The sequence below is a fragment of the Trifolium pratense genome, linkage group LG1 (genome assembly GCF_020283565.1).
Source record: "Trifolium pratense cultivar HEN17-A07 linkage group LG1, ARS_RC_1.1, whole genome shotgun sequence".
Taxonomy (NCBI): Eukaryota; Viridiplantae; Streptophyta; class Magnoliopsida; order Fabales; family Fabaceae; genus Trifolium; species Trifolium pratense.
Window position 1 is genome coordinate 46606146 of NC_060059.1, and position 12122 is coordinate 46618267.

The window sequence follows — 12122 nt, forward strand, 5'->3', positions numbered from 1 at the left end:
AAGGCCTAGTAGTTTCCCCGTTGAATCCTGTGAGATCTGAGCCCAAGTATGGGGTGAGATGTGTTTCGTCCAGCTGCAAAGTTTTGAAAAGGCTAGCGTACATGATGTCGCAGGAGCTCCCTGGATCGATGAGGACCCGACGAACATCCATGTTGGCCATGTCTGCCCGGACGAGGAGGGGAATTTGAAAGTTGGCTGTCCCTCCGGGCAGCTCCTCGAGATAGAAGGCTAAAGGCATAGATCGCCCCTTCGCCTTGTCCAGCGTTGCGTTCATGTTCGAGGACGTGTCGATGAGCTCCTCGAATTTTCTTTTTATTGATCCGATGGTGTGCTTGTCCATACGACCACCGGATATGACGAACGAGTCTGTAAAATAGTCCCACGTGCTAAGCGTAGGACCAGTATAGATGTCCCCGAAACAGCTGGGGATAGCAAAATCTTCGGGCCGGGATACGCTCATGGCGATCTTCTTGGTACTGCTCTGCCCGGCTGGTTGAGGAATTACCTCCTCGACGGCGCGAGCTTCCGCGGCCTCTGGTCGAGGGTCGTTGTTTCTTTTAACGAACTCTTTCAGCTGTCCGTTCCTTATCATAATTTCAATAGCATCCTTCAGTTGGATGCAGTCATCGGTTCTGTGACCATAACTTTTGTGGTATTTGCAATACCTACTCTTATCTTGGCCGGGCTTTAGGGGGGTTGGCTTTGGCCACTTTACTCCTGCTCTGTTGAATTCGGAGGTGTGGACTTCAGCGAATACTTTAGCCCGTGATTTGACGAGGGGGGTGTAAGCGCTGAACGTGCTTGGAGGGCCACGAGGTTCTCGTCTCTCGCCCCTCCTTATATCTCTCCCCCTTTCGCCGCTCCTATCGCCGCCTCTGTCGCTTCCCCTGTCGCCGCCCGTATCATCGCTCCTATGAGTGGATTCGCGGGCAGGGTGGCTGCTTCCGGGTCGGGCGAGGCGGGCGACATCAGCTGCCTGGACCTCCTCGTATTGAATGTACTTTTGAGCTTTTTCGAGGAGGTCGTCCTAGGTGGGTGGCTTTTCAATGCCAACAGCTTTGGCAAAATCGCTGCCCGGGCGAAGGCCCCTCTGCAGCAAATACTTCTTCATATTGTTGGTCGTCTCGACCTGCACGGCTTCTTTATTGAACCTCTCGACGAAATTGCGGAGAGTTTCTTCCTCGGCTTGGTATATGGCCTCCAAGGCATGCACAGTTTTTGGGTGCTTGTGGGAAGCAGTGAAGTGTCTACAGAACTGGTCTGTAAGGTCCCTCCACGAGTGGATAGATTGAGGGGGCAGGCTTTGGTACCATGCCATCGCTCCCTTCCTCAGTGTGGTCGGGAAAAGTCTGCACCTAATGGCACCGCTAATATTCCTGAAATCCAGGTTAGCGTTGACATTAGCTGTGTGATCATCGGGGTCGGTCAAACCATCGTACGCGGGGAGCGTAGGAGGTCTCTCGAAGCCCTTTGGAATATGCGCCTTCAAGACGCCTTTGGAAATGGGGCATCGGGGATCGCCCTCGTCACTCCCGTTGGGAGAATAGTCCTCGGAGATGGTAGCTGCCCGACGCGCCCTGCTTGGTCATCAGCGCCAAACCTTGAGGTGAATGGCGGCGCGGAGCTTCTTGTTTCCCTTTCTTGCCCGGGGAGAGCCTACCCTCGCGATGGGGGGGGGGGGGGGGGTACGCTCTGTCTTCCGAGGAGAAACTTCGACCCTCTCTAGGTCGGGGCGTCGATGTTTGACAGCCGCCGGACGGGGAGGGGAAGGAGTAGCCTGGTGTCTCCGCGGGGGAGAGTTGGTCTTTCTGCGGCGTCGGCTCCTTTCCAGCGCGGCGATTCTTTCACTCTGCTCGTCCAGTCAACGACCTTGAGCTTGCATAGACTCAATTGTTTGCTTTAAGGCAGCGATTAAGGCTGCGATCTCAGAATTAGCCAAAGTTACGGCCTGCCCGGCATTGTTTGCCGGAGTCTCCTATTTAAGTTGCGGGCGCTTGCCCGTTTGACGCTTGGTCAAGAGCTCAACGTCCTCTTCATCGGACGAGACAGAGGTTTCTCGGCCGTCGCGGGGGTCGCTTTCTGGACCATGTGTTGTGGTGGCATCGTCACGCACCGGTGATAAGACAGTGTTATGCTGCGGCGGCGGAGAGGGTGGAACGTTGAGAACGTTCTCATCGCCGGTATTGGTGTTGAGTTGTTGTGATGAACTAGCCATGATGAAAGTTGTTTGTTGAAAAACGGAATCAGTTTTGATATTTAGAGTCTTGAATGAAGACAAAAGAAGGGGAGGAACTCAGTTCCCACAGACGGCGCCACTGATCTAACCTGATGATCACAAGAGGTTGGTGGCTGGTCCGTTGAGCAATCGTCCACACCGAAGGGGGGTTTGTACCTGCAGGCACTCCGATGCTTAAGTCAGCAAGAGAATGAGAGATACAAGAGAAGAGAGAGAAAGTATAGTGAGTAATGGTTTAGAATACCTGGCTCTCCTGTCTAGGAGAGCTTATATAGTGCCCCCAGCGCTGGGCCAAAGGTTGGTCTATTGGGCCGGGATAACCGGCCCAATAGACTCAACTGCCAAGATAGTCCCTCTATCGTAGGGGAGGCCGTTATTTGCCTCTATCTTGGTTGGAGTCGTTCCGCTATTCGCGGGTAAAGGATAAGCTCCGTGACAGATGTGGTTGGATAAATGGGCACGTGTTAAACGGGCTGCTTAGCTGTTAAGCTACGGTAGAATGGATCAACATGCATGGATAGATAAGCACGTGTTTAACGTGCTGCCTATCCGTTGTGTCGAGCAGGGCACGTCACTGGCTGACGTGTCGGGGAAGTCTCCCCTTATTGGGCTGTGCCCCAAATGTCGGGCATAAGCGATTGGGCCAGCTCCTGGCTCAGTCCAGAACAGGAGCCCCCCAAGTCGTTGCTCCTAGGCATAAGAGTAATGACTTAAGGTCCAGGCCCGCATGTCGAGGAGATGTTTTCCCCGTCAATCCTAGTAGAAACATTGAAATTGGAATTAGTCGGACTAATTGGAGCTTTTGGAGGGAAAAATTGTGTCTTAATATATTAAGGATTACATTTTTTTTTTCTAAAGCTTAAATATGAAAATAGTTCATACAATTACGTTTTGGTTTGATTTCAATCACTGTAAAATAAAAAGTTTGATTTTAATCCTTGTAAAATCTCAAAATTTTTAAATAGATCCTTGAGGTGAACTTTTTGCTTACATGTCAAATTATTGATGATTTAGCGGATGCTGAGTAGGATTTGTTGATGACGTATATATTTACATATAATTTTCATTTAACTTTAAAATTAAAAATTACATTTCATTTTTCAGAAAAAACAAAATAAAAATAAAAAATTTGTATATTAAAAATAGATAGGGGTCTCAAGTCTCAACCTTCTCAACCCCTTCAGCAGAATCACCATTACAACAAAGGGATGAAGTTTTTTCTTTCTTTTTTGAACGGCAACAGAGGGATGAAGTGTTTCTTCAAAGTTCTGCTGTGAAGTTTTCTTATCAAACTAAACCCAATTTCGCTAGCCCTTGTCAGATTTTACAATTCAAATTAAACACAGTTCTAAACCTTTATCAAATTAGCCATAATTTTGCTACCTGCCAATTTTTTCAATTCAAACAAAACACAGTTGTAAACTCTCATCAAATTAACCATAATTTTGCCGGTAACAACGACCCTGCCTGAGATACTCCCGTCGCCGGCGACTTGTATCAAACCGGCAACGACGACGGACCTGTACGAGGGTGTTCACAGCAGCGACCATGTGGTACACGCATATACATGTAAGATTGGAGGGTGCATGAGACCTTGTGCTCACACCGAAAATTGGCGGCGGAAGCCATTTTTGGTGGGTTGAAAAATGGAGGAAGCATAAGCAATTTTTTTTTGACAGAAGCATAAGCAATTGTTTTGTTTATTTTATTTTTGTACATTCCAGTGTTTTTTTTAATATATTAATTAAATTTTTATTTTTCAATTTATTTTTGTTTTTTTGGAAAATAATAAATGTAATTTTCAATTTAAAAATTAAATGAAAATTACATGTAACTTGTAAGTATCTACGTCATCAACAAATCCTACTCAGTATCCACCAAATAATCAACAATTTGACATGTCAGCAAAAAATCCACTTTAGAGACTTTTTTAAAATTTTAGAGATTTTGCAGGGACTAAAATCAAACTTTTTATTTTACAGGGATAAAAATCAAAACAAAACAATGTGTAATTGCAGGGATGATTTTTATATTTAAGCCTTTTATAAATTAAGAGCATTTAGATATTAAGGTAGTGATAAACATCTCAACTTAGTTGGCATCCATATCCTTCTCCGTCCTCTACCTATAACTCATTATTAATAAAAAAGAAAAAAAAGATATATACAATAACTCGGGGACATATATCTAACTCGGGGCGTCCACAAAAACGCGTAGAACAAGAAAATAAACCAGCTTCTAATTAATCCTATGACTAAATAGAAGAGCCTGACATTTGAGGTGAATCCATCGACCATCAACACGGAACGGCCCACATACCCACTACTCCCCGCAACAGGCACCAAGCATGATGTTTTTTCAAGCTAAACAATTTGAAATCAACAGATGATAGATAGACTCGACAAAGTGACATCTATCAACCTATGACCAATCCAATCTTGTTGAAGAAACCCAGAACCCATTGAAAGCTAGATCGAGGGATGGTCAGTCAATGTGTGGCCGAACCCCACGAGCAGCAAATTTAGCAAAAACACCAACGACTACTACCGTCAACACGACAATACCTACACACATAGCCCTTTCGAGCAAATCAGGCCGAATTGGGTCTTGATGAATCTAACTCGTGGGTACCTTCCAACAATACAACACACAAAGATATAAATTCGACTGCCAACACAGAAACGATCCAATGAAAACACCCTGTGGCAAAAGTGGCAATGGAGGCGACCTCCTTTCTGAGTCCAGAACAACAGTGGCTAGAATCGCTATCTTATGCAAAGAAACAATCCTACCATATGAGAAGGGGTGTTTTGTTTCTCCTTATCTACCAACCACCGGTGATAGATCATTCCGCGGTTTCATGGCGACAAGCACCACACACACAAACGCATTTGAGATGCAAACCGACCACCAAACACAACTATCGATGTTCAGGATCGCAGTCGTGGTTCACATAATGTCTTAAAAGATGGGTGGTGGGGCGATGAGAGTTGCTTGACCTCCACACCACCTTCTTCACCCTTGTAGGGGTTGTGACTTCGCCAGCGAAGCCTCGCCGGTCTGGCTTTGTGTTTTTCGGTGGCCGATGCGCCGACGGTTGGGGATTTGGATTTTCGGTGGCCGTAGTCGTGGTTCACATAAAATCCAAATCCCCAACCGTCGGCGCAGCGGCCACCGCAAAACACAGAGCCCGACCGGGGAGGCTTCGCTGATGGAGTCACAACCCCTACAGGGGTGAAGAAGGTGGTGCGGAGGTCAAGGAGCTCTCATCGCTCCACCACCCATCTCGGCTACATGGTTAATGGTTGTGGAGCAAGAGGCTACACAATGAAAGTTGGAGGCTGAAAACAAAGGAGTTGCAGACGGTGGCAATGGAGTTGGAGTGGAGGTTGTGTTAAGTCGCAATGTGCGTTTCAGAGGGAGATATGGGGTTTCTTTTAAGACATTATATATTATTATTAGTTACTCTATTATAATTGTAATATTACAAGTTTTTTTTTTCTTTCTTCTTTTTCACAGTAGTACAAGAGTTGTATGTATTTATCTTAAAATGTAATTTTAAATATTTTATCATTTTGTTATAAGTTTTATTTGGATACTAAAATTTTGAAAAAATCTCTTAACAATTTTTTTTTAAAACTCGGTATCCGGTCCTAAGACCGATTAATTTGAGGGGACCAATCCCACCGTCCACTTGCGGGGGTTCCATTTAAAGCCAGAGTTTTTTTTTTTGCTCTGTATGGACCTTAAGAGGAGCATACTCCAAGGACCCAAACCAACATCACTAGACCAATCTAACTAGGTTAAAAAAAAAGCTATTATTTTTTAAAGATGTCATTTTGGAAAAATATGTGATTTTTACCAAGGTAATCAGAACCGGACCGGCCATTGAACCGGCGCACTCACTGGTTCAAGGTTCAATTGGTCGGACCGGGGTTCAATCGGGTCGGACCGTTTTTTATTAAATATATATTTTTATTTTTAAATAATATATAAAATAGTAAAAAATACATAATTATTAAAACTTATATGTTTTTTTTTATAAGATAAAATAAACTTATATGTGTTTGTAAAAAAAAAAAAACTTATATGCGTAAAAAAAAGGACTATATTTAAAATAAATTATGAAATCATCGATCATTATAAATTTTGTTTATTTGAAAGAAAAAAGTGAATGTGGGCTTATATAAAAAAAAAAACATCTTTACCAATAAGTCCAATGTAGTATATTGTAAAGACATATATATAAGAAATCCTTTTTATCCTAGGAAAGTAAAAAACCCTAGTCTTCCCTTTCTTGCATGATGATCAGCAGCCGCCCCCTTTGCAAACTGCAACATATCAGTTATTTTTTTTCTGAATCTTCTTTCATCTATTGACAACTTTGTTTCTCTATGCATATGGATTACCATAATACACTAAGTTTTATCTCATCTCTTTATTCTACAACAAGATTCTTAAAAAGAACTCAAAGAACATACCATTTTCTCCTCTTCTTCTCTTTCTTTTGAGAATCAAAACAATATTATTTTGATCTGTTTTATTCTTCTTCTTATTTTTTTTCTTTTTTTACAATGAAATCATTGTTTAATTTTTTTTTCTGGTATAGAAATGATATGTTTTATTAAAAAAAAAAAAACAGAAACTGAAAAAAGACGTGTTTTGAATCTTGATCTGATAAAAAAAATCAGACCGTTGAACCGTCAGACCGGCCAGTTCACCGGTTTTGTTCCGGTTCGGTGCCGGTTCAAACAGTTTTGTTCCGGTTGGTTTGCACAACGGTTTTTAGCACTAACCGGACCGGATATAGGGCTGGTTCACGATTCGACCGGCCGGTCCGGTTTTGACAAACTTGATTTTTACTATGTAAAATATCTAACAATAAATATTTAAGTTAGTGAATGCCAAATTTTCATTTTTTTAACTTATGTAAAATGAGTTTGAAATAACTTTTATTATTTTTGAGTAAATTTCTAAAAAAAATCCATTTTTAAAATACAAATAAAAATCTATTTTTTTATAAAAAAAAACCTATAACAAATAGTCTATATGCATGGTTCTAGGTAGAGCACCTAGAGCAGTCAAATGACCCGGCTCGGGCCAGCCTGGTGGGCTAAACAAAGTAAATGGGCCATACTGACCCGACCCAATTATTATTTGGATGTCCATAATCAAGCCCAATCGGGGCCATGTGGGTAATGGGTCTACTCGACACATTTGATTTTACTTTTTTTTTTCCCTGTTTATTCAATATATTTTTATGTCATTTTGATGTGTTAGAGCACCATTATCCATGTTTAATTGATATTTTGCATGTTAGGTTATGTTTTTGAGGCCCCGATCATTCAAGACCGTGGATTGATGGGCCGGCCATCACCGGCTCACTTTTAACACCCTAATTTTAGGTAATTATAACTATATATAAAGATGATACAAAAACTGACGCATAACTGCGGCTGGTCTCAATAAAGAATGGAGAATGTTAACTTGTGCCCTTAAGGGCACATGTTAAGAAGATAAATATGGAAAAAATTTATTGTACTTGTGGTGTATTTAATTATCTAAACATTAAATTCTTTGTATCATTAAATGCTATATTTCTATTTTTAGGTAGCTTAACATGTGCCCTTAGGGCACAAGTTAACATTACCCATAAAGAATAAGTGATGCCGTTTTTGTGACGCACAGAAACTGAGCCGATAGATTCATTCAATTCAAGCCAAACAAGTCAAAAGCACGATCAATTTTCACACGCATGGTACGACAGGTGGCACTATTTATTCTCCCATTACTATTCCCAATTTCACATTCCATTTCTCTCTATAAATAAAATTTCAATTTCTCCAAACCATTATCAACATATTATTTTTCTTTCATTCCTTTCTTGAACGAACCATTTCTTATCAAGTTTCAAGCCGAGAAAAAGAAATGGTTAGTTTTTTTTTTTCTTCATCACACTCTTCGCGCTCTTTTTGTCTGCATTTTTTTTCTTTGCTGTTTTTCATAACTGTGAATTTTCGCTAAAATCACTCAATTGCAGTTCCCAACCAAAACCGATGAGTGATTGGGAGTTTTGATAGAAATTTCTCAGCAATATTTGTTCATCGCGTTCTTGAATGTTTTGTTTTTGAACCGTTTTTGGAAGTTATTGATTCTGTTTTTGTGGAGTTTGATTTGGATTTGAGGTCCATCTGATTGATCAACACTAAATAGAGTAGAATAGAAGATTATAAATTATTTTGTGTTTTGATAAGTGCTTATTTGCTTATTTTATTTTCACTGATAGATCTGATTTTTGTATTGAATTGAGTGTTGAATCTGCTTTTGCATGATTGTGTAGCAGCGATTAGTTTCATTGGATCGTTTGGTTGATTAGAAGTGCTTTTTCACCACTGTATTTGAACCACTTGATTTTGCTGGTTCTGTAGTGATGATGATTGTGATAGTGAATTGTTTGTTTGATTTTGAAAGAAATGGATTCTTTGTGGTTAGCTATCACTGCAGTTATGATCTCGGCTGTTGATGAAAATTGGATGGTTAAGATTGATTTGTCTAACTTACAATGTGAATCATCCATTTATATTTGATGACAGGGATTAGTTGACTGCAGTAACTATCGGAATTTCTGACTATAGGTAATCTGGGCTTGATTGATGATTGATTGCATACTTGCATATGTCGATGAGGGAAATGGGACTTTTTTACCAAAAGGGTGTAGTTTTTACATTATATTACCAAACAAGTGCAGTTTTTTAAAAATTTACCAAAAGGGTGTAAGTCGTCGTTACCATGGACGACTTACACACCACTGCCATATTTTTTTTTCCAGCTTATAAGCAAAGTCGTGGATGGCAGCCACGACTTTGAGTTTTTTCAATTTTTAATGAAAGTTGTCACTGCCATTGACGACTTTCAAGTTTTTTATTTTTATTTTTTAAAAAATAGGTAAGTGGTATATATGAAGTACGATTTAATTTTTTCGTTTTTGTTTTACAAACCATGTTTTAATAAAATTCAATAAAAAGCTATAAGTAAATATTTCACATAATTCAAATAACTTGAAATGAAATAAATTTCATTACAAAAAGGTCTAGTGTTGAGATTCAGTTCTGCAATTAGGTCTTCTTCTATTTCTTTGTGGTAAAACTCTTCGTTCTTGTTCAACATGCACGATTCCACCTCTCTTTCTACCGCGTCTTTGTGGTTGCGGTGTGGGTTCTTGATTGATATCAATATCATTTTCCCATTATCATCCTCATCCATAACACTGTTAATCTGTCTCAAGTCATCGGTCTTACCTATTTTTGAAAAAAAAAAAAAATCAAAGTCGTGGCTGCCATCCACGACTTTGCTTATAAGCTGGAAAAAAAAAATATAGAGTGGTGTGTAAGTCGTACATGGCAACTACGACTTACACCCTTTTGGTAAATTTTTAAAAAACTACACCTGTTTGGTAATATAATGTAAAAATTACACCCTTTTCGTAAAAAAGTCAGGAAATGGATTCCCTGCTATCAAATAGTGGTTGTAGGAAGATCTTAGCCATCCAATTTTAATTAGTGATTTTTGATGTTTATTTATTTACCGAGCTTTAAATTTGGACCATCTGATAAATTTATTCCAATTGATAATGCTATATAATGTATTGCAATGGGGTTGTTGATCTGCTGCATATTTGAGGGGTCGCAAGTGTGTATTGTGAAATTGCCATGCGTTAATCACGATCTGCTTGTTGATGTATGTGATGTTTTGAAACTTTACAGGCAAACGCGGCATCCGGTATGGCTGTGAATGATGAGTGCAAGTTAAAATTTTTGGAGCTCAAGGCAAAGAGAACCTACCGGTATATCATTTATAAGATTGAGGAGAAGCAGAAGCAAGTTGTTGTGGACAAGGTTGGCGAGCCTGCAAATGGTTATGATGATTTCACTGCCAATCTTCCTGCTGACGAGTGTCGGTATGCTGTTTATGATTTTGATTTTGTCACCGAGGAGAATTGCCAGAAAAGCAGAATTTTCTTCATAGCTTGGTAATGTTAACTTTTTTGCTCTTGAAGCAACAGTTAAATTTTAAGTTTGGATACTCCATTTTTTAGGATTGATTTTAATCTAAGTCTATTATTTTGTTGCTTTTGTTTGAAGGTGCCCTGATACTTCTAGGGTAAGGAGCAAGATGATTTATGCTAGCTCCAAAGAAAGGTTCAAGAGGGAGCTTGATGGAATTCAAATTGAATTGCAAGCAACTGATCCTACTGAGATGGGTCTTGATGTATTCCAAAGCCGTGCCAATTAAACTATTCTGATTGAATAGGAATTTTCATGTGGAATTTGTCTATAGTTTGACTGATGGTCAACTTGGTTAATTACAGACTTGATTTTCCAAGTTTTTGACATGATGTCTATTGCACCTTAAGCTTCTATATATTGTTCCTATGTTATGGTTTGTGGCATATACAATCTGTGTTTGTGTCATTTTTAAACATATAGTCATGTGCTTACTAATTGATTAACTTTGTAACTGTTTCTTTGTGTGATTGAGAAAAGTTTTGGGACAAGCTATTGCCGGAACAGTTTGTTAAAGGATGATCTGTGTTTCTCATAGACAAATAATATATTAATAGAAGCACCTGAAGTGCTTTGTAAAGAGTACAATCTTGTAGTAGAGTACACTAATAACGAATCAGCGTAGAAATGCATATGGAGGCTAAACGGGGTCTCTAATACAAGACGGGAGATAGCTAAAAAATTTAGGATTGCAAGACACAATTGGTTGTTCAAACTCTGATAAAACCATGGCTCCAATTAGTGACACCAATTTGATAGCATATTCCACCAGAGACTGTTATAAACTAAGATGGCCATAACAAGACCGAGGCGTGTTTTACTCCTGTTTTGTTGGAGAAAAGTTACTAGCTTGTTTATTGAAATGAATCTTTACAAAATTTACTTATAAGCAGTACAATCTTGAATTAACACAATTAGCAATGAATCTTCCGGATCGACACAATTTAGCATCCCAAATTCTTTAGTGTAATTCATTAATCCTTATAAAATGATAAAAAAAAAAGTCACCTTTAGAAAATATCTTAATAACACAATGGTGTGGAATCTTTATTAGCGGCTTCTTTGCCTGCTGTCAAATATTCCTGAGTTGAGAAAATCCTGACCATTAATGTCATCAACATACCAGATTGCTCAGATAATTGTTATTTTAATTTTAATACAAAAATAGGACATTGACTCACTGAGTGACTCACTCACTGACTCGGGCTTTCTCAATTCTCAAAAGAAATCACAGTTTAACTGTGGAATACAACTCAAACAAATTACAGTTCCAAATTACTTGTTAAGATTTTTTCAACTTTGTGAACTGCGTGAATATTTTACAGCAGTTAATCTGAATCCTAGTACAGCCTACCGTTAAGTATTTTTTTTCTTTCACTAAACAGTTCTAACTATATACTCAGGAAATAGTTTACTTTATGCAATCCTCGATCAATGGTTGAAAGCAGTTCACAGTTTTAATATATTTTACGTGAGAAATAGGACATACAAAAACAAAACTATATTACTAATAGATTTGTCTCCTTTTGCTTTTAACTATAGAAGAAAAAGTGCATCATAATAATGCAACTATTTAATTAAGCTTTGTTGTATTATTAGTATGTAGTTTTATTCCCTGATAACTATTTATTCCAGTTTACTCTTCTGAATTTCAACGAAAACTATTGTACTCATAGGTCAATTTAGAGTATAGACAATTTAATCAGTATAGTAAATGATGGAAAGTAGAAAACGAAGGTTAATTATAAATCAGAACTCACATTGGCACTATGTTGCATGGTACTCCACCGGTATCGGGTACCGGTACGTGTATGGTACTCCTT

General features: G+C 39.2%; 1 protein-coding gene across 4 annotated transcripts; it reads left to right on the forward strand.

The window, feature by feature from the left end:
• The first annotated feature begins 7888 nt into the window (after positions 1 to 7888).
• Positions 7889 to 10745, forward strand: LOC123905050 (actin-depolymerizing factor 1). 4 transcript variants are annotated; one of them, XM_045954693.1, is made up of 4 exons: positions 8020 to 8167; positions 8830 to 8871; positions 10000 to 10265; positions 10378 to 10745. In XM_045954693.1, exons 3-4 carry the CDS (start codon positions 10018 to 10020, stop codon positions 10526 to 10528), a joined length of 399 nt encoding a protein of 132 aa, XP_045810649.1. In that variant the 5' UTR covers positions 8020 to 8167; positions 8830 to 8871; positions 10000 to 10017; the 3' UTR covers positions 10529 to 10745. The 4 variants fall into 4 exon arrangements, with proteins under 4 accessions (XP_045810625.1, XP_045810640.1, XP_045810632.1 ...); XM_045954669.1 differs by lacking the exons at positions 8020 to 8167; positions 8830 to 8871 and adding an exon at positions 7889 to 8003; XM_045954684.1 differs by lacking the exons at positions 8020 to 8167; positions 8830 to 8871 and adding an exon at positions 7889 to 7994.
• Positions 10746 to 12122: the final 1377 nt, after the last annotated feature.

What these genes read in the sequence shown, in the direction of transcription:
- LOC123905050 (XM_045954669.1), top strand. An exon ending in AGAATTTTCTTCATAGCTTG is followed by an intron (nt 10,266 to 10,377) that starts GTAATGTTAACT and finishes TTTTGTTTGAAG; the next exon opens with GTGCCCTGATACTTCTAGGG.